General features: G+C 44.5%; 1 protein-coding gene across 2 annotated transcripts; it reads left to right on the top strand.

The window, feature by feature from the left end:
* The first annotated feature begins 362 nt into the window (after positions 1–362).
* Positions 363–14,727, top strand: NHERF1 (NHERF family PDZ scaffold protein 1). Of its 2 annotated transcripts, XM_053453267.1 has the most exons (7): positions 366–730; positions 988–1,014; positions 5,559–5,720; positions 6,499–6,652; positions 7,022–7,062; positions 7,134–7,226; positions 14,075–14,727. In XM_053453267.1, the coding sequence occupies exons 1-7, from the start codon at positions 425–427 to the stop codon at positions 14,249–14,251; spliced, it is 960 nt and encodes a 319-aa protein (XP_053309242.1). In that variant the 5' UTR covers positions 366–424; the 3' UTR covers positions 14,252–14,727. The 2 variants fall into 2 exon arrangements, with proteins under 2 accessions (XP_053309243.1, XP_053309242.1); XM_053453268.1 differs by lacking the exon at positions 988–1,014 and having other exon boundaries at positions 363–730.
* The last annotated feature ends 11,551 nt before the right edge of the window (positions 14,728–26,278 follow it).

Raw genomic sequence — 26,278 nt, 5'->3', positions numbered from 1 at the left:
ACCTAGAAGAACAACAATATATTCTATTTATATAATTGAATTAACTCTTTTTCAGTTGTTTATACAATCTTTATAGCTCTACAGAACGTTTGGGAGACTTACACACCGACAAAACATGCCGAGTGGCAAGAAAAGCGAGACATCAAGGAATCAGGGAAGGAACAGAGTGGAACGAATCACGAAGCGTACACTTAGAATATATAGCATACTTGCGTCGAGAGATGCAAAAAAACTTTACAAGTCTGTGAATATTTCGCACGATCGCAAAACATGTTATCCAATCAAAATATAACGCAGATAGCGCACCGCATTCTGATTGGTCACTCTTCCTGTCTTTCTCCCCCCATGCGGCCTCCCATGATTGTCATAAGCATCGCACTTCCTCACTTTATAATTTAGCTTGCTGGGGGCGAGACAGGTTACAATGTCAGTGGAACGTGTACGTATGTGTGTTTTGGAAAAGAGCCCTTCGGGCTATGGCTTTCACTTGCATAGCGAGAAAGCGCGTCCGGGACAGTTCGTACGATTGGTGGAACCCGGTTCGCCTGCCGAGAAATCTGGGCTGCTAGCTGGGGATCGCATAATCCGGGTGTGTGGTGAGGATGTGCTGGATCTTGGGCACCAGCAAGTTGTCAACAAGATACGAGCGGCAACTGAGCAGCTGACTCTCGAAGTGGAGAGAACTGAAGAGCAGGATGAGGCGATGACAAACAAAGTAACCGACGCTCTGGTTAGTTGCTGCTGCTAGTGGCGTAACGTTTTTTTTCCGGGGTGGGGGTGCTCGCGGGTTTTCGTAGCGGAAATAACGCTTTAATCTTTGTGGGTGAAGCCAAAGAGATGACGTGTATGAAGGATTTATGTATTTCGAGTGCTGTGACCAAACTTCTGTACTGGTCTAGTTTAGGTTTCATAGATTTACTTTGGTTGGGACTTGGAATATTTTATAAATTAATTCATGTTTCTCCACTTTTTTTTGTCTATTACCAGAAAGATGAACAACTGGGAGTTCAAATGGTATGTATATTTGATGGGCTTCTTGTGAAATATTTGGCCATTTTATATATTTTTTTTCAAGGTGGGTTTTAAAAAAAAAATAAAAAATCCCCGTGGACATAAAATACAGTCCAGTGTGCAGTAGCTTATGTTGGCATGGACCCTTGTACCCTCCTCAGCCTGATGTTTGCAATGTATTTTATATAGCGCCATCATATTCCATGGGGATGTACAATGGGTACAACGGGACATAACAAGTAGTATATAACCTAACAATTTGACTTACAGAAACAGGTGCGGGCCCTGCTCAAACAACCTTACAATCTAGAGGGAGTTAAACTAAGTGTTTCACTGGCATGCCATTGAACCCTGAAACCAATAAACTACCTTGTTGTTAATGCAGACTAGATTGGTTGTGTCCTATTGTTTTGATCAGTTGTAGATTTTCTACATTGCAACCTCTTCCCCTTCTAACCTTTTACATTCAAAGCTCAAACCATCATCTGGTGTTCTTGGCAAATAATTCCTGCTCCTCAGAGCTGCAGAAGGCTAGAATAAAACCTTTAACCCCTTCAGTCCCCTATAGGCCTACCTGTACGTCCATAAAATGCATCTAAAGAAACACATGTGGAAGCACCGGTACGTCCTGCCCTTCTTGCACGGGAGATCAGACTGTCCACTTCCGCTGGGGCTCCTACGATGCAGCGCCAGCATCACATGATGTAGAAGCCCCAGCGGAAGTGAAGGGGAGTAACGGAGGCTGTCTGCGCGCATCGTGCAGACCCCCACCAGCTCAGAGAGAATTGAGGTCTCCTGCAGAGGATCATCCTCTCTGTCAGCTGGTGGGCATCTGCGCGATGCGCAAAGACAGCCGCCGTTACTTCCCTTACGCTGAGGCTTCTATGAAGCTCCAGTGAAAGGAGGCAGAGGTGTGTATGGGAGCCACCCTCCCATACACCACTCTGCCTCCTCCCCCTCCCATACACCACTCTACCTCCTCCCCCTCCCATACACCACTCTACCTCTCTACTCGACTCCCTGGTGTCTTGTGAACCTACACTGCTGACTGGAGGCAGAGTGGTGTATGGGAAGGGGGAGAGAGGCAGAGAGGTGTATGGGAAGGGGGAGCGAGGCAGAGTGGTGTATGGGAAGGTGGAGGAGGCAGAGTCATCTATGGGTGAGTTATACTGTTGTATGCAGGGGTATAATGAATTTCAGGGAGGCAGAATGGCATATCTGGGGGAGTTAGAGTGGTGTATAGGGGGGTAGAGTGATGTATGGGGGTATAATGAATTTCAGAGTGGCATATCTGTGGGAGGCATAGTGGTGAATCAGGGAGTATAATGAATTTCAGGGTGGCGCAGGGCATTTAAGGGAGGCGGAGTGGCATATAGGGAGGTATAAAGCATAAATGGGGGCGAGTGGCATATTGGAAGATATAAGGCATATCAGGGGCACAGTGGCAAATAGGGGGTATAAGGCATATCAATATTGGGCATATCAGGGGGCATAAGACATATCTGGGGGTAAAAGGTATATATCGGGGGGCTCAGTTGCATATCACTGGCATATAAGGAGTATAAGGCATATCGGGGCACAGTGGAATCTCTGGCATATAGGAGGTATATACCATATCTGGGGGCAGAGTGGCAAGCTGGGGGTCAGATGTGCATAACTGGGGGCAGTTTGGTAAATAAAAGAAAATATAAACAAGACTTTTTTTCTCAGTTTTTTATTAAATATGAAATAGTTAACATATGAATTATTTACTTTAACTTTGTAATAAAACCTAGTTTCAGAAACACTGTGTTTGGGTTCTTGTAGCTTTTATTATTATGTCAGTAAAATAAGAAGGTGAATAGAGAAATGCCATTGTGATAAAGAGATGAAAGTGTAAATTTTAAGTTTTTTTATTACATTATTTTAAATTAAAAAAAATTACTTTTTTTTTTATCCGATTAATTGAAAAAATAATCGGCCAGCTAATAGATTGTTAAAATAATCATTAGTTGCAGCCCTATAGGTACGCTATTCACAGGAAAAGAGAATAATCGCTGAACCGACATACCGTGAAAATGGCAAAATTGCTCCAGGCTTTGAGGTACCAAAAACCCCTGGGACTGTCATACAGGTAGTCAGAGATGGCTACAGCCTGTCACAGGGTTAAACGTATGCTTGTACATGGAGGACACATTTTGGCAATGTAATAATTTAGTGGGCATCGTCCTAGCATCCTTCCAAGGACACTTCTTTGACAAGATCTGTTCAGTATAAACTCTCGCTATTTAAAAATGTTGTTCCTGTATTAGGTAAGCTTGGAAAGCGATCTAAGATATTAAAAATAATCAGGGGAACCATGTAGTTCCATCTTAATGTGAAAAAGTCTAGCAATATAAAAAATACAGTGTTAGTTTTATAAGCAAGTGCTAAAATTTCTTTCTTATCCCAAAATCCTGGCATTGAAGGAGTCAAAATACTAGAATTTGAAATACACATGGGATGTCTAGTTTAACAAAAGAAATATGATTTGATGGGGTTCATTGAAATAGCCTGGTTCAAAGATGTCCTAAATAGAATGTGAGTGAATGTTAGCCCCCCTCAAAAAAAAAAAAAATGGGTGGTATCCCTGCACTCGGGATGTTGCTGAACACATATTGGAGGGGGCAGGGGCTTGACAATGACACATCAGGAAGAATACCTGCAAAGCAACCCACAAAAAAATTGGCAATCACAAACTTTGATGAAGGCTGGTATTAGAATTAGTGCATGGAAAGGTTCAACTGTGAATTTTAGCCAAATTATATATACACACATGCTCACATTCTCACTGGCCACTTTATTAGGTACACCTGTTCAATTGCTTGTTAACACAAAATGACTTTGCGGTGTGTGGTTGTTGGAGTATTTCGGAAACTGCTGATCTACTGGGATTTTCACTCACAACCGTCTCTAGGGTTTACAGAGAATGGTCTGAAAAAGAGAAAATATCCAGTGAGCGGCAGTTGTGTGGACGAAAATGCCTTGTTGATGTCAGAGTAGAATGGACAGACTAGTTTGAGATGACAGAGGCAACAATAACTCGAATAACCACTAGTTACAACCAAGGTATGCAGAATACCATCTCTGAATGCTAAACACATTAAACCTTGAAGCAAATAGGAGTGGCACCTGGTGTGCTTTTCTGCTGCTGTAGCCCGTCAGCTAAGAACAAGAAGCTGAGGCTACAATTCCCACAGGCTCACCAAAATTGGACAATGGAAGACTGGAAGAACGTTGCGCGGTCTGAGGAGTCTATATTCCAGCTGCGACATTAAGATAGCATGGGTCCAGCCTGCCTTGTATCAGCGGTTCAGGCTGGTGATGGTGTAATGGTGTGGGGGACATCTTCTTGGCCCGTTTTTTGGCCCCTTAATACCAATTAAGCATCGTTGAAACATGACAACCTACCTTAGTATTGTTGCTAATGTCCATGTCCATCCCTTTATGACCACAGTGTACCCATTTTCTGATGGCTATTTCCAGCAGGATAATGCATCATGTCACAAAGCTCACATCATCTCAAACTGGTTTCTTTAACATGACAATGACTTCACTGTACTCCAAATGGCTTCCACAGTCACCAGATCTCAATCCAATAGAGCACCTTTGGGATGTGGTGGAACGGGAGATTTGCATCATGAATGTGCAGCCGACAAATCTGCAGCAACTATGTGATGCCATCGTGTCCATATGGACCAAAATCTCTGAGGAATGTTTCCAGCACCTTGTAGAAAGTATGCTGAAGAATGAAGGCAAAAGGGGTACAACCCAGTACTAGCAAGGTGTAACTAATAAAATTGCCAGTGAGTATGTATGTATGTTTGTATAATCAAAATTATTCAATCCCCATTTTGAATCGAGTCAATTGTCAAATTGTACAGACTTCCAGCTGTTTGCAATGAACAAATCAAACAAAAGCAATTGAAGCATTCATTGTCTTGAGCTGTTTCAAGTGGTTCCCCAAATTCAACTGAAAATGCAACTTACAACATCTTCTCCAGTGTCAAAATGATCCAATCCCCTGAATAGAATCCCTCACAACAGCGCAAATATGCAAAACTGATTTCTCAAGCACACCTGATGCAACTAATCATGGGCTTCATTAGATGCACCAGGTGTGCTTGAGCTGGAACACATGGAATACCTGAAATGTCTAGCGGCTTGAGTATCCCCTTGGACTGCATGTTCGAAATCAACATGGAAGAATAGTCCAAAAAGATAGAGGAGATCATCATCTTTCACCAACAAGTAACAGGATACAAAAATATAGCAAAGGCACCGAATGTTCCTAGAGATAACCTGATATGCAATGGGTGTTGAATAATTTTGATTGTGTGTGTGTGTATGTACACACCCTATCCTATTTTCCAAATCTTTGGATACCAAAATCTTGCGTTATATGGGAAAGTGTGTGCTTTTTAGTGTCTAGATGGCATGTAAATGATGAAAAATTTTAGCTCTTGGTGTTTTAAGGCTTCAAATTGTAGTTCTTAAAGGGGTTCTACATGTCTTATTCTGCTCCTCAGAAGGAATTGCGTCCTCGGCTATGTTACATGAAGAAGGGGCTTAATGGATATGGATTCAACCTGCACAGTGACAAGACCAAACCAGGACAGTTTGTGCGGGTTGTTGATTGTAACTCCCCTGCAGAGCAGGCTGGATTGCTTGCCAATGATCGCATTTTGGAGGTACTTTCAGTCACTGTGTGTGTATATGTATGTGTTGGGAAGTATCTATAAGAAATTACATAACAGATGTTAGACATGTTGTTTCAGAGTTGTGCTGTATTGTTTTAGGACTCAAGGGCTAGAGATTAATTTATATGGCTTAATATGTTCCCTGAGTTATGTTTTCTGTCAATTTAACTAGTTTTGTGAAGCTTCATAGGGGAAAATATATGAAAAATGTGTTTTTACTACATTACTCATCCTAAATTTAGCTAATCATGGAAATATCAAAAGAAAACCTTCTCCCTCCAGGAATGTTCTATATTCAAGGCCTAATGTGGAATATCTGTGGCTTTTACATTTGTGTGGAACGAATGGGTGGTGCTATGCAAAATGTTAACACTTCAGTCTTTTGGTAGCAAAAGTATAGATTAACCCATTGGCGATAATTGATGTGCCTGGCGTCATTTACTTTTTTTTTTGTTCTCCCAAACGGCATTTCTGTAATGCGTCAATGTTGAGTCGTTCAGCAACACGGGGATCTGCAGCAGGGGCCCTGTCTGATCGCTCCACAGAACATAAACTTGAGCCATATAGAATATGGCGCTGGCCGCCTGTTTAAAACTTAGGTCATTTTCATGAAAGGTACAAAAAAATCAACAGCTCTGTCCTTTTTTTTAAGGGGCTAGATGTTTTGGAATGGGAAACTTTGGCTAGTATCTCTACAATGTGAGTTACTTTCTACAAAATGCTTAAAAATAGATGTTATGTAGATAATGGATATGATGTTCTCTTTTAGGTAAATGGGGAGAGCATGGTAGGGAAACAACATGCAGATGTGGTGAATGCAATAAAATCGGTAGGAGATGAAGCTATCCTGCTTGTTGTGGATCCAGAAACTGATTCATTTTTCAACAACTGTAATGTTATTCCAGGTCGGGATCATTTGAGTGGTAAGTATTAGAAGCCCCATATCTGCTTGATACTTGGAGCTTTTTTATTTGACCAACAAAGCTTAGTTTTGTTAATTTTGGTTAACATTGTGTGACTACACTAGGTGATTGATTCTACAGTAACTTAGCGTGGGGGGGCGCACACACACGAAGTTACTGTAGAATCAATCACCTAGTGTAGTTGGCCACCTCAGTGCAACATACTAGCATGGCAGTGTCTTGTGTAATTAACCAATTTGAGGCACTTCATAAGCAGGTTGTATTATTGACTTGTTTATCTATTAATATCAAGCTTCTGGTCGGGCATGTAACAGCTTGTTTTAGGGGCATTACCTATCTCAGAGACCTAAATAACCTTCTCTTTCCCAGGTCCTTTGCCAGAAAAAGTTGCCAATGGAAATCTGGAAAAGGTAAAGTTAGTTTTATCTGTTTCTTTGTTTGTCTTTTGGACTGCTGTCAGCCCTGACTTTGTGTTTCACAGGATAACAAGCGAGTTGAAGAACACAATGAAGACTCCCTTTCTTCTCTAAAGCCTTTGTCAACTGCTGCCACACCTCTACAGGAGACTCAAAAGGTATTATTGCTACAGTATTCTTGCTTACCTTTAGTTTTTGATTAAATAAGTAGTTGGTCATAACCTTGAGAAATATCATAACCCATGATAGATATATAAATATTTAACCCCTTCTTTACTAAAGGTTTTGTGCCCAAAACCCTGAGACCTTTCAATGTTTTACAGTTTCCTTAACCATGATTCTTCTTTTTAAATTTGTTGTTCCTAGGACAGATAAAGATTCAAAGAAAGCTCTATGTGTATAGTTCAGCAATTAGTATGAATAATACATTAAAATAATGAGATTTTTTTTTCTCATTTTACTATGAAAATGGTCCCCAAACCAGTGCAGTTCACTAAAATACCAATACCGCATTGGCCCGATTTTAGGCTGCACCCTTATAGTTTGATGCTATTTTAAAGAAAAATGAATTTTACAAAATGAACAGTAGTACATGTATTTTAACAGTTTTGGTATCCATTATGCAGTTAGTCAGCATATGTTATATACAAACATAAACTTGGAAAACTAATAGCCATTTTAAAGCCCCCCCCCCTAATTCATAATGCACCTTACTTACAGATATGCCACTCTTGCCCCCCTAGACTTACCAATGCATCCCCATACTCCCTGGTGTCTAGCGGGGGGCAGCCGATGGATGTCTGTGCGATGCGCATAGACGATCTCTTCGGCGCGATCACAAGGTGATCGGGGCACGGGGTTGTGTTACTGTCGTCAACACCGATTTATGCTTAGGAAGCAATTACCGATCGCTTCCTAAGCACTGTTTTAGCCGGCCATTTTTTTCCGGGGGAGGCCTAACTTGTGAGGCTTCAGTGGATCCTGCAAAGCTGTGAAAACGCAGGCATTGCAGATATTAAACGGCAGCCCGTACATGTACATGTTTTGTCACCAATGCGGTGCATCATTACCCTGTCGTTAAGGGGTTAAAATAGCACCAAACTTTAAGAGTGCGGCCTATAATTGAGCAAATATGGTATACTTTGGAGAGAAAACAATCCAGGGTATTTCACTGGGCGTATTTGGACACTTATGCAACAGTTGGTCGCAATCTTTGGAAAAGGGAACTGTAACATTAAAGTTTTTGCAGGATTGTTTGCACGATTACTTGCAACGGCAAAAAAAAACAAAAAAACACCAAAATGTATTCATTCAGTTGCATCTCGAGATTACAGAAATACACCAAATGCATAGGTGTTATGTTCTACAGGACAGACTACATATCGTATTTGCCCGAATATGGGCTGCACTCTTTCCCCCCTACTTTAAGTCTTTAAAGTGGGGGTGCGGCCTATATTCGGGGTTTAGCGCAGGAATGCGCAATTTGTATCACCCGACACCCGGGACGTGCAGTTCCGGGCGCTGGGCAGGCAGCAGGGTTAGGATACAGATCCCCTGCAGCGCTGCGGGAGACCTGCATCCTACTCTCCGATACCCTGAGACAGCCTCCCCTGCCAGCACTTTCCAAGGGGGGAGTACCGGCACAGGAGATTGTCTTAGCGCATCCCACAGACGTTCACCGGCTGTGGCGATGCGCGTAAACAACCTCCACTGCTGGCACGCGTATTGCGTAGATGTCTCCCGCCAACCCAGCAAGACACCCGGGAGTCTAAGGAGGGGGGGGCGAGTGGCAGCATATCTGGGGGGGGGGCAGAGTGGCAGCATATCTTGGGGGGGGGGCAGCATATCTATTACAAAAACTTTTCTTTCAAAAAAGCACCTAACTATAACCGAGCCATTACGGTATATTTCTCTGTGCTTCAGACACAGGGTGAGGTAGGCTCACAGAAAAAAGTTAAATGATACATTTTCACAAGTATGCTAGCCTTTTGTTTTTTTTGTGCTCCTGTTTTGTGCGCCGCAACTTACATCGCTGCTGTCTGTTTGGCTGCGGGTCATTGTAGTTACAAGCTACAACAGCGGGTGCACGAGAAAATCAAAGGCTGACATTAGCCTATTTCTATTTAAAAAAACCAAAAAAAAAAAACAGAACAACAATTTGCTGGGGGCCAACTATAGATCAGCTAGCAAATGTCCTGATCTCTGGCACTCAGAGGGTTAACTTTCATGTGGTACCACCAGAGTTTGCAGCTATTCACAACAGGGCTTATGCAGAATGGTGTCACTAATGACAGTAATGGAGTATCTAACACTAAAGTACCTTAGATAATATGAGTGTTACTGGCAGTACGAGAGCATACTAATATAACTGCATTGTAAACTGAATGTAGTTGGATATATTTTGTGTTCTGGTGTTTGAACTTTTTTCTCTTTTGTCAGCATTGATGGGATGTTGCCACTGCCATGTTCCATTGGCAACCCCTACCCTTTTGCTCAGATTACTTGCCATTTTGCCCGATTGTAGTGTGCATAAAAATGCCAAACAGATAACATATATGTAATATATGCCATTATATAACGTAGTCAGTGGAGACCAAAAATTTCTGAATTGGAGCTCCAGCAAAAAATGGCACAACATCAAGCATGTTACGATGGCCCCAGTAGCCACTATTTTTGTACATTATTCTACTCCGCAAATGGTAGATAACAAGGAGGTAGAACAGAGAAAAGGGCATGATCTTTGAATAATAGGTTTAGCCTTTTTTGTTCAGTAGTCTTGGTGGCAGAGAACATACAGTACAGGGCATCCACTTTAACATTCCTGCTGCCTGGCATATGTAAGATAAAATTTAAGCAGACGAGGAACAATGCCAACCATCGCCATTCTCTTATGCATGTGCTTTGGAGGCTCGTATAATTTGCTTTGCCTAATCTTATAGATCTGTCTATCTTTCTCACTCTGGGGGTTTTATAATAACTAAATGCTTACTTAGCTTCTTTACTATTTTGATCACTTCTGCCGAGTGCCACAGTGGTTTCTTCAACTTTTGTGCTCTTGCCGACAAGCCTAATACAATTTTCTGTTGCATTATATAATCCCATTTCACCAGGACTCCATTTAAACGGTTCCAGTCTGATAATCACTCCTTTACAAATATTCTTATTTTAGAAAAGTTATTTTCTAAAAACTAAAAGTTATTTTGGTTTTGTGCGGTGTGACTCAGTCACTTTTCTTATATTAAACCACACTATCACTAGATCCCAAACCTTCACTGATTGGTAAAATGGTACACCAAATCTCATTTTGTGAACACTAAATCTGATACGGCCTTCTTACGAGTTGGCTCCTCACCTAGGTTTAGTGGGAATTCCAGTAAGGATTTTAAAATATCTGTGCTCCTGGCACGACCAGTTACTTTCATCCTCCAGATGTGCGCTGGAAACCCAAATTCACCCATGATTATAACTTCCCTCTTCAACGTCATTTTTGGCTATTTCCTCGGTTAGTAGAATATATAACTCTTCTACTTGTCCAGGGGGTTTATAAATCATACTGACACAAGTTACTGTATAATTACCAAACTCTAATGTAACCTAAACTGACTGTTGGACATACCAAGGTACTCTATATATGAAAGCAGGAAAGTTTATGGATTCCAACTACCTACTTGACCACCTTCAATCTGGTTTTCACCCTACCACTCCACTGAGACTGCCCTTACTAAAGTTACAAATTACCTTCTCACTGCTAAATCAAAGGGTCACTACTCAATGCTAATCCTACTGGACCACCCTCTTCTCCTTCAAACTCTTTTATGCTCTTGGTCTCCATGTGATCGTACCTTCTGTTTCGGTCTCCAATAACACTACCCCCCCCTGTCGTGGTCCCCAAAGGCTCTGTTCTAGGACCCCTTCTGTTCTCTCTTTACACCTACTCACTTGGCGAACCAATCTCATTCTTTGGCTTTCAATACCACCTATATGCTGATGACACAAAGATCAATCTATCCTCTCCTAATCTCTCACCCTCTGTCTTAGATTGTCACTAACTGCCCTGCTTCTGTCTCTAACTGGATGTCTGCACATTTCCTGAAACTCTATCTCTCCAAAACCCAACTTCTCATATTCCCCCGTCGGTTTCCCTTAATGGTAATGGTGCTATCATCTCCTCATGCTTGGTGTCACCCTTGACTCTGACCTCTCGTTCACACCCCACACATACACACACATTCATCTATCTCTAAAAACTGCCATCTCCACCTTAAACTTCAAAAAAGCATCCATCCCTTCCTAACACGGGATGCTCCTAAGGCTCTTGTCCATGCCCTTATTTTCTCCGGCCTTGATTACTGTAACGATCACCTGGTCTCACCTCTCTGCAATCCACCATGAATGCTGCTACCAGACTTATCTTCCCCTCCCATTGTTTTACGAACCTCTCTCCCCTCTGTCTCTTCACTGGTTGCTTTGCGCTTCAGGACTCACTTCAAAATCCTGGTCCTTACTTTCAAAGCCCCTCACAGCGGTCCCCCTTCTTACATCTCCTCACTCATCTCTAAATACACCAATTGGTCCCTCTGCGAATGATCTCCTTCTATCCTCTCCTCTGATTTCTAGCTCTCATGATTTCTCAAGGGCCCGAATTCTCTGGAATGTCCTCCCCGGCCTTATCCATCTTTCCTTGGAAAAAAAAAAATCCCTCAAGACCCACTTTTATTACACATGTACGCCCTCCCATATTCCCTTAGCTCACCTTTCTTAGTCTCTTTCCTGCAATACTAGTAGTACTAGTATGGATGCTCCATCCCTTCTGATGGCACTTTTACCGATTGTGTAATAACCACAACTCCCTCTAGGTTGTAAGCTTGTTTGAACAGGGCCCTGATCACCCGTTTCTGTCAAATTGTTATATACTACTTATGTCCTGTCTACAGCATTACTGAACTTGATGGCGCAATATAAAACAATAAATAAGGCGGCCCTCTCCAACAAGAATCACTAACTTGCGTTATGTTAGACTTTACCCTGTGTCCCAATCATTTTTCTCATTATACCATGTCTCAAAAACAGCCAATAAATCTACATTCTTAGTTTCCATTGCTGTCGCAAGTTCATAAATCTTATTCCCTAAACTGCAAAAATTTGTAGACATGATTCTAAGCTTGCCATTTATTTTATTTTATTAAACCATTCGTACTACAGGCACCTTCTGTCTTTTGTGTTGGGTGGGTGGGGGGGGATACTTCCTGCTTATTTTGAAGTGCTGTATAGGCTTCATATTATCTGTACTAACCAAGCCCCCAGCCTCCTAGCAATTTTTAAGTGGTTTATAGGCTTAATTTAAGAACTGCTCCTGTGCCAATTTCTAAGGTGTCGGCTTCCAATACGAGTAAGTGAGAAGTGTCGGCACTAATGAGAACCGTTGCAGAAATAAAGACTTGTTTAAACTTGAGAATGGCTTCAACTGGCAATTTAATACAAATCCGCTCCTTTTATTGGTTAGATCTACTGCTAAGGAAAAATCCAGAATATCCGATAGTAATTTGCAGAACCCATAGTGGTTTTAGCCTTTGATAGCATGGCTACTAGAGAATTGCTTTTAATCTTGAATGATCCATTGCAATTAGTCAATTTATGAACTATTCAAAGTCACTGTCAGATTTCAGGATGAACTGTTGTATGCTCTTAAATCCAATTTAGTGAAGGTTGTGGATCCCTTGAGTCTGTTAAGACAGCTTGGAAATCGGCACCTCTTAATCTTATTGTGGTGTATACAAATTGGGTCATAAACTGCCATTTTTTTTTTCATAAGAAAAATCCAGTACCATCTGGATAATCCGATAATCTTAAATCCCTTGTCACAAGTTTCCATAATGTATCTGTCCATGGCCCAGACGGAGGTATAACCATCCCTCTAGGAGCAACTGTCCAGCTAACAGATCAATAAATGACGGATGTAGACAGGGCACGCCCAGTCAGAAATATGGGGATTAGCAGTGCTACTGGAGTAAAAGCAAAACCACAAAAGGGGCAAGTGGGAAGTTGCTCAATGGTGTTAAAAGCCAAAAAGCAACTGTAGCTGCTAATTAATCATTAAATAACATACACACGTGATTTCACAGTGTGAAGTGCCGGTACTAGCAGAATGAAAAGCGCCTCCTACAAAAATTGTGCTGCAGGAGGTTGGGTAAAAGCAGCAGCATTTGATTCTTAATTAAAGAAGAGTGCCACTACACTGTTGGAATAGTGGGTCAAGATGCAGTAATCCTGAAAACACTTCTGCTGTTTTAAGATGCAAAGGTATGCCATTATATTGGATTTATAATAAAAATCCTATAACATGAAAAACTGTCTAATTTTTTTATTTTATTTAAGTCAGCTTGTGTTCTTGGGGCTTTTTTTTTACCCAGGTTGAAGAAATGCCCTTTTAACAATAATAGTTATCTGCCTGTGAACCATTGAAGTTGCTGTCAAATTTCAGGATATAACTCATACTTGTTAAATGATTTTTGGATATACAGTGGATCTGAAATAAAATGGAGATGAGTATTTTACAGAAGTTGTGTAAAATACAAGATTAGAAAAGGGGTCCTAAATGTGTTAAGATATTTTGATGAACACGAGTCAATGAAGAAGTGGAAGTTGGTATAATGCAATCAGGAACTGCCAAGATCAGACTGTTTCTCAAAATTCAGCCCTCAAATGAGAGTTTAATGATTGAGTCAAGTAGTGATACATTAGCCGGCCATATCAAGAGGTCTGCGTAACACTGATCAGTCTGGAAGGGGGCAAAAAAGCAGTTACTCAAAACATTAACAGCATGTCTGGCGTCTTGATAAAGGAGTGTCCCAGTTGCATTATTGGTCTATCATATACATTATGTATAGGACTAGAAGTTACTAGCTTTCTTAGCATGCCTCCAAGTGCTTGTAGAGCCCTGATAAGACTACCTTTATAAGTTCAAATTGTTTACAGAAAAATATTAACTATTTTGTTCCTCCCTTAGGATCTAGTGGATTCTTTCCCAGTGACGGCTACAGATGTGGCACTATCTGCTGATCCACCTCTAGACCTAAACATGTCACTGGCAGTGGCAAAAGAACGTGCCCACCAAAAGCGATCACAAAAAAAGGCACCTTCCATGGACTGGAGCAAAAGAAAAGAGGTGTTCAGCAGCTTGTGAGCACTGAAAGTAAAATCTGTAACTACTAGATCTATAGAAAAACCTCTTGCCCTGATTGCAACAGTTCTTAGTATCCTTATGTCACAAATTTACTTTTTCCTTAATTGGGCTACTTAGTAGATGCTGGGATAGCAAAGTATTGGGGATCAGTTGTGTTGATGTCCAAACGTAGAAAAATGATGTCCTAAGACATTCTGAATCGCTAATTGTCCCATACAACCTCAACAGTCTGATGTACTGAAACAATGTGGCTACTGAAGTTCAGGGACAATTTTGTTGTCCAAAGTAAAACCAAAACTGTTTTTTGTTTGTCTTCAGAAAATCATAAGATATTTTGTAATCTAGCTAAATACATTAATTTTACTTTTAACACTTGTCTCCTTTAGTCTTTGTTTGTTTGGCCAGATGTTTAAGGTTATTTCTCCCTGTTAATGTACTACTTTTTGTCAATGCATTAAAGCAGAGAAGTTACTGAACTATCTTGTTCTGATAAAAGATTTAAGGTCAAGCCTGTGAAGGTTGGGTTATAAAGCCACTGCTACCACTGGAAGTACAAGATGAATATGCATCTGCCCCTCCCCTGGCAATTCAGCAAACACTTAAGCATGCATTGGGTAGGTAAACTAAATATTTTCCTGGCATACAGTGGCAGTACGAGTGGGTAATGTCCTTTTCTTAGGGACAAGTAGAATCTAAAGATATAAAAAACAATTAAATGCCCCGGAGCCCCTCCTCCTTACCCATAAAGCCGGGGCCGAACGTAGGAAGTCAGTTCTTTTCTTGTCCCTTTCAGGGGTGGACAGAGTGGAATCGTCGGTCCAGACAGGAGTCTGGTATTTTCAGCAGCTGGTGAGGCGCACGGGTTGCTGACTGGGGGTTTGGTGAGCCTCCGATTGCTCCCCGGGTGGTGAGCAGAGAGGTCTTCCCTCCGTAGCGGTTCGCGTTACGGAGGATGTATTTGGTATCTTCCTTTTGTTGCCAAGGAAGTGGGAGCATGCGCAGTCTGGTGGAACGCACGCCCGGGTGTCGTTGCGTTCCACTGAAGATCCGATGGCGCTACTGAGCATGCGCGAGTCAGATCTTCCGGAGGGCGGCAATTTTAAAATTGCTTATAAAGCGCTTTGCCTGTCTGACTGCTGGAGCTTTCGTCAGTACAGTGCAACCGTGTCACCAGCCCCCCCCACAGTTCAGAGGTGGTTAGGGTAAGATATATCTTTATCTTGGCTCTTTCTGATCCTCTTCCCTCCTAAAAAAAAAAAAAAAAAAAAAAAAAAATATATATATATATATATATTTATACGCTTTTTTATTTTTATGAGATGTCTAGTCCGGTACCATCAGAGAATCCGGATAAGGATAAAAGACCTGCTCCAGCTCCCAAAAAAGCCACTTCTAAAGCTAAACATTTAACATGTTCTGAGTGTGCTACTCCACTTCCTGATGGCTGCAGGAAAAAATTGTGTAACTCCTGCTCTGCTGAACAACTGGCTTACAATCTTTCCTTGGGTGGTTCCAGGAAAATTTGGCTCAGACATTTGAGGCGTTTCAGTTCTCGGCAGCTCAAACCCAGGAGAAAGTCAAGATTGGTGCTACACACAAGTGCAAGAGGTCCAGGTCTTTCTCTCAATCAGACCTTTCCTCTGGTGAGATCTCCCGGTCCTCAAATTCATCATCAAGTGATAGTTCGGAGGATGAGATGGTTTTTCCTCCCCATGACCTCTGTAAGTTCACCAAGGAGGTGACTCGTCTACTCCTAGAGGATGATGTAGGAAGAATTAAAGGTTTTCCTGTGCTTCCTAAAGTGGATGACCTTATTGCCAGGGAATGGAAGCACCCTGGGAAGCGAGCTTTCATTTCCAAACAATTTAAGCAGCTGTTCAGGCTTCAGGGGGAATATTCTTGGGAGGAGCCCCCCAAAGTGGATGTATAAGTGGCCCAGCTCTCCAAAAAGACTACTCTCCCTATTGGTGAGGTGTCCGGGCTTAAGGACTCTATGGACAGGAGAGCGGAGACTTCGTGCAGGCGTATTTTCCAGGCTGCAGGAGCTCAATGTAAGGTGGCGGTGTCCAGTGCAGCAGTGGCTAGGGCCCAGCACATGTGGATTTAAGTTTTGCAAGATCGTCTCGCAGATGATTCTGATTAAAGCTTTCTAACAGTTTTTTTTGTGGGTTCGGCTCATGAATCTCTGAAGCTCTCAGCCAAGAACATGGCATTGTCTTCTGTGTCACGCAGAGCCCTGTGGTTACGGTCCTGGACGGCTGATTCCGCTTCCAAATCTGCTCTCTGTGACTTACCTTTGGAAAGTAAGAAGTTGTTTGGTGCTCCTTTTGGAAGACCTTATTAAGCAGATTTCGGATACTAAAAGAGCCTTACCTCAGGATAGAAGACCAAGGTGGAACCGTCGATATCCATATAGGAACCCGAGGCCTTTTTTCCAATCCGCTAGATCTCAGAATTTTCGTGGGCCCTTTGGAGATAAGAAATTCCAAGATCGGCCGAAAAAGCAGGAAAAAAGGAAATTCTGACAAAGTGGGAGGACGCCTGCGGCACTTCAGACTCTCCTGGGAACAGACCACGCAAAATCCGTGGATTCGACAGATTATTTCAGAGGGTTACAGGATAGAGTTCATTCATCCTCCGGTCCGCCGGTTCTTGATTTCGTCTTACCCCATTGGTAAAGAATTTGATGCTTTTTTCAGAACGCATGAAGCTTTTGGAAAAGGGAGTTATAGAGAAGGTCCCTGTTCACCAAAAATTCCAAGGAGTCTATTCCCGGTTATTTCTGGTGCCGAAGCCGGACGGCTCCCTTTGTCCGGTTCTGGACCTAAAGTCTGTAAACCGCTGTATCCCTTATCAGCATTTTCGGATGGAGAGTATCACCTCAGTCACACAGGTTCTAAAGGAGGGAGATTTTATGGTCACCTTAGACCTGAAAGACACATATCTTCATGTCCCGATAGCCGAGGCGTCCAGGAAGTTTCTGAGGTTTGCTCTGCGGGTCAATCGGAGGGTGCATCATTTTCAATTCAAGGCCCTTCCATTCGGTCTGGCATCAGCCCCAAGGGTTTTCACAAAGATTATTTGTCCTTTGACAGCTCACCTCAGGGAACAGAATATTTCGATCATTCCTTACCTGGACGATTGGCTGATCATGGCGGCTTCCCGGGCGAAGTTGTTGTTGTTAGACCTGTCCACAACTATGAAGTTTTTGGAAGAACACGGCTGGTTAATAAACAAGCAAAAATCTTGCCTCATTCCTGCTTCCAGGACTCTTTTCCTGAGGTTTTTGGTGGACTCAATGTTCCTTTGCATTTATCTTCCGCGTCCCAAGTGGATAAAGATAAAACAAGAGATCTCGGCACTGCAAAGATGTCCAACTTGCTCTGTCAGGAAGGCTATGAGCGTCCTGGGTCTGCTAACCGCTTCCATCCCGGCGGTACCTTGGGCAAGGTGTCAGCTTCGTCCCTTGCACTGGCAGATTCTCTCAAACTGGTCCAAGCAAGAAGAGGACCTGGACACTTCCTTCACAATAAGTGGCCAGGTCCTATCCCAATTGAATTGGTGGAAACAGTCAACCCATCTCGTCAGAGGGCTCTCTTTCCGACCCAGAAGTTGGATAATTATCACCACAGATGCCTCCGGCCGAGGATGGGGAGCCCATTTGGGTTCCCTTTTTCAAAGGGGAGATTGGGCTCCGGTAGGTGCTGTCCACTCGTCAAATTTCCAAGAGCTGAAGGCAGTTCTTCAGGCTCTCCAGGTCTTCAGGCCCTTCATAGAGGGTCAGGCGGTGAAGATCCAATCAGACAACGCAACGGGCGTCGCCTATATCAACAAGCAAGGTGGGATGCGGATACGGAGTCTTCAGATCCTGTGTGCAGTAATTATGGAGTGGTCCCAACTTCATTTGACAGATATTTCGGCAACTCATATCAGAGGCCGCTACGATTTAATTGCGGACGATTTAAGCAGGGCAAAATGGTCACAGACAGAATGGTCTTTGACCCCACAAACCTTCTGCACTTTGGTGGCACGCTTCGGTCTCCCGGAAGTGGACTTGATGGCGACTCGACAAAACCACAAGGTCCCGGTGTTCGCATCCCTCAACAGATGGGATTCGCTTCATTTTCTGAACGGTCTTTCCATGGTGTGGAATTTCCGGTTGGCCTACATCTTCCCGCCAGTGGCTTTGATTCCTCGCGTCCTGCTGAAAATTCGCTACGACAAGGCCAGGGTCTTGGCCATCCTTCCGTACTGGCCCAACAGGAGTTGGTTTGCCCTCCTCAAGCAGTTGACCATCACCTGTTGGGAGCTGCCAATTTCAACACAGTTACTGGAGAACGTCGACCTTCGCCCGGAACTTCTTCAGGTGTTCCGTCTGGCAGCCTGGCTGTTGCAAGGCTGATTTTGAGTAACCAGGGTCTGGACGAAGACATCTCAGATTTTCTGTTGACATCGGTCAGAAGTTCAACGTCCAGAATTTATTTCCGGGTGTGGACCAAGTTCCTCCTGTGGTGCTCCGCCAGGCATCTTAAGATTTTTCCTCCGTCCATCAACTCCGTCATTCGTTTTTTACAGGAGGGTCTGGCTTTGGGCCTTAGTGTTTCGACCCTTAAAGGGCAGATCTCGGCCCTTAGTCGTTTTTTTCTTTCTGATCTGGCCTCTCGCATTCTTATTAGGCGTTTCTTTAAGGCCGCCACTATTCGACGTCTTCCTAGGAGGTCTTTGTTTCCGTGATGGGATCTTACTGTTGTGCTTCGAGCCCTATGTTCAGCGCCCTTCAAACCTGGAGGAAGTGTCCATGAAACTTCTCTCGCTAAAAACGGTTTTTCTGGTGGCTATTACCTCGGCTAGGAGAGTTGGGGAAATCCAGGCTCTTTCCTCCTCTCCGGAGTTCACCGTTTTTCATCATGATAAGGTTGTTCTCCATGTTAAACCTTCGTTTCTCCCTAAGGTCATTTCCAGGACCAGTATTAATCAGCCCTTGGTTCTTCCTACTTTTTTTCCGTCTCCTTCCTCTCCTGAGGAATTGGCTTGGCACACGTTAGACGTCAAAAGGGCTTTGGATATTTATATTGATCGGACCTCCTCCATCTGTGCCTCGGACCATCTGTTTGTCAATTTTTTTGGGGCGGTCTGCCGGGAGAGCGGCTTCTAAATCTTCCATTTCCAGATGGCTGGTGGACGCCATCCGTATGGCCTACCAGTCCAATGGTCTCACTCTACAATGGCCCATCAGGGCCCATTCCACAAGGGCCATGGCAGCCTCCTTGGCAGAAAATGCTGCAGCTTCGCCTGAGGACATTTGTAAGGCTGCTACCTGGTCCTCATTCTCCACCTTCGTTCACCATTATCGGCTAGACATCTTCTCCTCCTCTGCGGCAGATTTTGGGCGTAAGGTGCTCCAGGCGGTGGTCTCCTGATATGTCCCCCCCCCCAGTTCCGGGATCTTGCTACATCCCACTTGTACTGCCACTGTATGCCAGGAAAAACGGAAATGTTTTACTCACTGTAAATTCCTTTTTCCTTAATACAGTGGCAGTACAGGTTTCCCTCCCTTCTTGTGATAGAATAAAATTTTTGGCAAGCAATTCTGTGTGTCTTGTTACTTACTGACTTCCTACGGTCGGCCCTGGCTTTATGGGTAAGGAGGAGGGGCTCCGGGGCATTTAATTGTTTTTTATATCTTTAGATTCTACTTGTCCCTAAGAAAAGGACGTTACCCACTCGTACTGCCACTGTATTAAGGAAAAAGTAATTTACGGTGAGTAAAAAATTTCCGTTTTTTCTAAAAAGCTATGACCCCCTCCACCATTGTAAATGTAAAATGTACTAGCACATACATGTAGATCAAGGCTTGACAAACCCCTGGTGCCATGGCGACTAGAAACTGCTTTCTGGTGACTTTTGCAGGAAAATGGAGTAAAAACTGACCAGGGGTGTCATTGCGAATCCGGCACGTCATTCTTTCCTGCGATGAGGTGGGTGTCGAGGCATCCGGTGGGGTCATGTAATGCACTCAGTAGCTCTGTTCTGTGAGTCGGTGTCCTGGTGCGTCACCCAGTTTATACTAAGCTTCAGTTGGCGGATAGCCACCCTGACAATATCCTGTATGATAAATTTGACAATTCATTGTCCCTTGGATGAGCCCCTGAGGCAGTAAAGTCACCTTAAGTCATGAAGCTCCCTGCACCAGCACTGGGATGATGTTTTAATGTGGGTGTGCGGTGCCCTTTTATGCCATACGTAGTGCTGTGTGTTCAACCTTAGTTTCATCAGTCCGCAAAACCATTTTCTCAGTAGCATTGTGGAGTGTCAATGTTATGAGCAATTTGTTTAATGGTGGACTGATGAATATGTAAGCTCTTTGAGATGATTTTCTAAACCTTTCCAGCTTTATGCAAATCAACAATTGTAGGTCTTCTGAGACTTCTGTTTTGTGGGTCATGGTTCACATCAGCGGGAATAGGAAACACAAAGTGAGTTGTTGTGTTCTTTTATTAATTATATATCAAAGTAGCTCTAAAACACACATTCAAAGCGGCCGCCCGGCTACAAACACGTGACCTGCGAGGGGGGCGGGCTCACAGAAGGTGTTCCTTGTGGCAAGGAAAGGGTCATCACATTGGAGGAAAGCAGGGAAAAAACAAAAAATTAAGTATTACATTACAAAATAAATATAAACGGTGGGGTTAATACACATGGCAGTGGGGCAGCAATAGACAAGAGGGTGGTTGGGCATCACATTAACCAATACAAAAGGGGTGGGGGCATCACATAAATCAATACACAAGGGTGTGTGTGTGGGGAGGACATTAATCAATAGTAAAGGGGACCTGGCTGGGGCATCAATACACAAGCGGGCAAAAATACAAAAGGGGCAGTTAATGACAAAGCAGTGTAGAAAATGCATTTTTTTTATGCTTGTGTGTGGCAGAGCCTGGCCTGGTGTGTGGCAGAGCCTGGTGTGTGGGAGTGTGTGTCGGCGTGGCAGAGCCTGTCTTGGTGTGCGTGTTTGGGTATCGACGTGGCAGAGCTTGTCCTGGTGTGTGTGTGTGTGTGTGTGTGTTTGGGTGTCGGCGTGGCAGAGCCTGTCCTGGTGTGGGTGGGTCTGTGTTGTGGGTGGGTTTGTGTCGGTCGATGTGGCAGAGCCTGTCCTTGTGTTTTTGGGGGTTGGTGTGTGCGTGTGTGCGTAGATAGATAGATACTCAGTCATCTGTGTCCTGGCACTTTACTTTCTGTAGGAATAAATAGAACTACCGTATTGGCTCGGATATAGGCCGCCCCCGTATATAGGCCGCACCCTACAAGTTTGGTGCTTTTTTAAAGAAAAAGTTTTTTTTCTTTAAAAAAGCACCAAAAAAAACATGCTGCCACTGTCCTCCCCCCCGAGATATGCTGCCACTGTCCTCCCTCCCCGAGATACGCTGCCACTGTCCTCCCTCCCCGCGATACGCTGCCACTGTCCTCCCTCCCCGCGATACGCTGCCGCTGTCCTCCCTCCCCGCGATACGCTGCCGCTGCGCTCCCTCCCCGCGATCCGCTGCCCTCCCTCCCCGAGATCCGCTGCCCTCCCTCCCCGAGATCCGCTGCCCTCCCCGAGATCCGCTGCCCTCCCTCCCCGCGATACGCTGCCCTCCCTCCCCGCGATACGCTGCCGCTGTCCTCCCTCCCCGCGATACGCTGCCGCTGTCCTCCTCTGCCCCCCCCTCCTCGACTTACCGGAGCAGACTCCCGGGTGTCTTCAGGGCCGGCGAGGGACATCTACGCAATACGCGTATGCAACTTCCGGTACCGTTACCGGAAGTTGCATTTGCGTATTGCGTAAATGTCTCCCGCCGGCCCCGCAAGACACCCGGGAGTCTGCTCCGGTAAGTCGGGGGTGGGCAGAGGTAAAACGCTTAGATAACCTCCCGTGCCGGCACCCCCCCCCCCGTGGGAAGTGCTGGCAGGGGAGGCTGTCTGAGCGTATCGGGGAGAAGGATGCAGGTCCCCTGCACCGCTGCGGGGGATCTGTATCTTAACCCCGCTGCCTGCCCGGCGCCCGGGACTGCATGTCCCGGGCGTCGGGCGCTAGACCCCGAATATAGGCCGCACCCCCACTTTAAAAACTTAAAGTGGGGGAAAAAAGTGCGGCCTATATTCGAGCCAATACGGTATTTAATTTTTACTTATACAGAGATAAAACACCCTCCTGAATTTGTAGTCATTTCAGAGGACAAACCGTTCTTGGCCCAGAAATCAGTGAGAGTAAATAACACAAAACCTTTACTTTTCCTCTGTTTCAATCATTTTATTAAAAAGGATTAGTGGCACTAAATTGTGACTTCCGGCGTCCCGTGTTTGATTACTTTTTTAGTGTACGGATCATCACATAAGATAATGTCTTGTATTAACGGTCAAGCAGTATGCAGTATACATAGATACCAAGGAGTTAAGATTCTATTTTATTTGTTTCCATAAAATGGCCACTAAAAGCCTCAGCACCAGGCCCGTGTTGCTCTTAGTCCGGCCCTGCCTCCAGTATGCGTCAGCCAACTTAAATCCAGCTTCTCCCCACAGTGTGCTCCAGCCTTGTGCAGTTTTATTTGGTTAAACTTGTTTTAAATGGTTTGTGGACTGACTTTGTTTTACTGTTTAAATAATTTAGTATTGATAGAATGACGATACTTCTCCACTGCTTTTTTTATCATCGCCAAATTAACCTTCTATTAAAGGACATAAAGTACACTTTCTATGCCATAACCACAAATCTAATGGCTACACAGGATAGGGTTTTTTTGTGGTTTGGTTGGTTTTGTTTTAATCCCTTTTTTATAGGAATAATGCTACATGATTCTTCCCCCTTCCTCCTTTCTTCCACACGTTACGTGATTTTTGCTGTAGTTCCTTCCCTGGGTTTGCGGCAATTATTTTTAAATGTTTTTGAGGGCTCGAAGCAACTACTATTCAATGAATTAATGAAACCACTTACTGATTATATGTAAGTATGCAGAGTCAGGTGATCGTGATCAATTAGTGGTCTAATTGATCTGAGACTGATCAGTGTCCGGATAACAAATAGTTACAAAATGTGTAAATTCGAATGTTGTAAAATTTTAAAAAGTGTAATCGCTTTCAGATCGCTGGGAAGTGACAGGTTAAGACATCTGGCATTGATCAGTGACCTAAAGTGTTACCAGGTAGGCAGGATCTAGCAAAACAGTTCTTAACCCTGGCCCTGGGACACAATCTCCTTCAAACCCATGATTGCTTTCATGGAGCAATCAAGCAGCTTTTTTCAAGAGAAAACTGCCCTTGTGGCTGAAAGCTAGTTGGCCTGGGGTGGGGTGGGGTGGGGTGGGGGGGATAACAGGCACATACAACATACATAGCTGGCTGTAGCTGACACTAACAATTAAACATGGCACTGTCAGAGGTAACAACCTTTACCAGCAGTCATTTTGCAAAATGTCTGCCCGGCTAGCCTGTCTGGTCTGGACGTTTTCTCTGGAGTAATAAACAATACTTCATTATCTGTAAGTCTTTTTTGTTTAAATCTGTTTATTTGCAACACTGTAGTACATCGTACACAGAGCTCAAACATCGTAACAAAAGTACAATGACATGTATAGCATTTTCAAGTATACAGTGTACTCAGCCCAATAAAGGAGTCACAGAGGGTGAATTGTAGAATATGTCGACCGAAGTCGGAGGAATCGGAGCGATCAGTGCGAACAGCCTCCATGTTGCGAGACAACCTTTGGAGATATTTTTTGTAGAGGTAAGGGAGGGGGAAGGGATGGAAGGGCGGGTAAAAAGAGAGAGAAGAGAAAAAAAAACATACAGTCTGAGCGATCCCAGCGAGCCCAGGTAGAAATCCTCTCCCTGTAATCTGAGAAGGTAGCAAACCAAAGGTCCCAGATGCTCACAAACTTGTGCAATTCATCCCTGAATTTGGCAGTCATGTGTTCTATGGTGATAAGATGCCAGATATGCGCTAAGATTTCACCGTGAGAAGGTGGTGGGCCTTTCTATCTCCTCGCCAGGGCGCGCTTAACTGCTACACAGATAAGGTGGATGAGGTGTTGGGAAGGAGGTGTCAGAGGCAGGTCAGGAGTGTCCATGGCTAGCAATGTGATCTCAGGGGAGGGGGTAAGCGTGGTGTTCAATGCTTGTGATAACATGCTGAAGTAGGTGGAGCAGATCAGACGCACCAAGCTACACGACCACCAGGCATGAAGGTAAGAGCCTCTTTCCCCGCAGCCTCGAAAGCAACCGGACTCACCACTCCGGAGCATCTGCGACAGTCTCACCGGTGACGTACCAGTGAGCAAGCACTTTATACGCCCGTTCCTTGGTGACTGTATTGACTGTGAGTCTGTGTATATTTGCTGTAGCTTCATCCCAGGCGTCGTCAGGGAACTCCTTCTGAAGCTCTGTATGCCACAAAGCTCAGTACGTAGGGGGATGCGGGAAGGTAACTGCGATGAACTGGGCATAGTGTGTAGATATAGAGCCTTTAGGATTCTTGCCGGTGAGGAATCGCCGTTCAAAAGTCGTTGGTGCAGACAGGTCGCCGTGCCTTAGAAGAGAGTTTACAAAGTGACGAACTTGTAGATACCGGAAGAGTTCTGTAAGGGGTATGTGTTTGGAGTCTCTGAGTTCCTGAAAGGTCAGCATCATGCCAGCCCTCACCACGGACCCCAGGCTGCGTAGACTGGGGTCCATCCACCATTGGAATCTAGAGGTGTTGTTGCCCTCAGGGAAAAGAGGGTGATAGAGTAGCGGTGTAAGGTGGGAGATGGTGCCTCTGAGATGGAGCTTAAAGCGCCAGGTGCGCCACATGGCGAGAGCAGTGGCAATGGCTGGCAGAGTAGGAGTACGCAGAGGTAGAGGAGGGTCCATTCAGAGAACAAGCTGTAGCTGGTGGTGTAAAACGTGGCTGCGCTCGATGTCGACCCAGGGCAGAGTGCTAGCCGGGAAGGGCCAGGCTTCAACCTGGGAGATTCTCGCTGCTAGGTAGTGCATGTACAGATTAGGCACAGCCACGCCCCCTGCTAATTTTGACTTGTACATCGTAACTTTGTTTATCCTGGCGTGCTTGGAACCCCAAATAAAGCGAAAGATGCGGGATTGGAAGGAAGACAAGTCGTCTTTGTTGACCGATGTCGGAAGCGCTCTAAATAAGTAGAGAAGGTGGGGGAGAGTATTCATTTTCACAGCGTATATTCGGCCTAGCCATGAGATGGGGAAACGGCACCACTGCTCAAGTGCCCTACAAAGAGCGGAGAGAAGAGGGGGGAAGTTTTCTCTGTATATTGAGGTAAAGTCTCTGGTGAGTTGGATACCTAAGTACCTGAGATGCGAGGGTTGCCAGGTAAATTTAAAGTTAGTAGCCACCGAGTGTTTCAGCGAGTCTTCCAAGTTTATGTCCAGAGCTTCACGTTTAGTTTCATTGATTTTGTATCCAGTTATCTGGGAAAAGGTACAGAGCGTGTCATAGAGGTATGCAAGCGAGATGAGGGTGTTTAGTGAGGGTGAGGAGGAGAGGAGGATGTCGTCCGCAAAGAGGCTCAACTTGTATCGGGTGTCGAGGACTCTGATGTCCGGGTGATGTCTGATAGCCGCTGCTAAAGGTTCAATACATAGGGACGAACAGGAGCGGAGAGAGCAGACACCCCTGTCTGGTGCCATTGTGGATGTCTAGGGTCGACGCCTCACAGCCCATCAGGGCAACCGTCTCAGAGGGGTGGCCGTATAATGTGCAGATTCCTTTCAGGAAGCCCTCGCCAAGTCCGAATTTCTCCAGGACAGCCCACATGTAGGTCCATCCAATCCTGTCGAAGGCTTTTTCTGCGTCTAAAGCCAACAACATGGATCCCTGATGAGTGAGTCTGGCTGTTTCTATCAGGTCAACGGTGCGGCGGATGTTGTCCGGAGCTTCTCTGTCGGGGATTAAACCCACTTGGTCCGGGTGTATCAGCGTGTGTATGACCGCCCCAGGCCTGGTTGCCAGCAGCTTCGCTGATGGGAGGCCATCTGGACCCA

The sequence above is a fragment of the Spea bombifrons genome, chromosome 13 (genome assembly GCF_027358695.1).
Source record: "Spea bombifrons isolate aSpeBom1 chromosome 13, aSpeBom1.2.pri, whole genome shotgun sequence".
NCBI classification, from domain to species: domain Eukaryota; kingdom Metazoa; phylum Chordata; class Amphibia; order Anura; family Pelobatidae; genus Spea; species Spea bombifrons.
This window is presented reverse-complemented; position numbering and strand designations above follow the sequence as displayed.

Excerpts from the sequence above, each read along its gene's own strand:
- NHERF1 (XM_053453267.1), top strand. The coding sequence starts at position 425 with ATGTCAGTGGAACGTGTACGTATGTGTGTTTTGGAAAAGAGCCCTTCG. Across the intron at positions 1,015-5,558 it reads AACAACTGGGAGTTCAAATG|AAGGAATTGCGTCCTCGGCT; the intron begins GTATGTATATTT and ends TCTGCTCCTCAG. Across the intron at positions 5,721-6,498 it reads CCAATGATCGCATTTTGGAG|GTAAATGGGGAGAGCATGGT; the intron begins GTACTTTCAGTC and ends GTTCTCTTTTAG.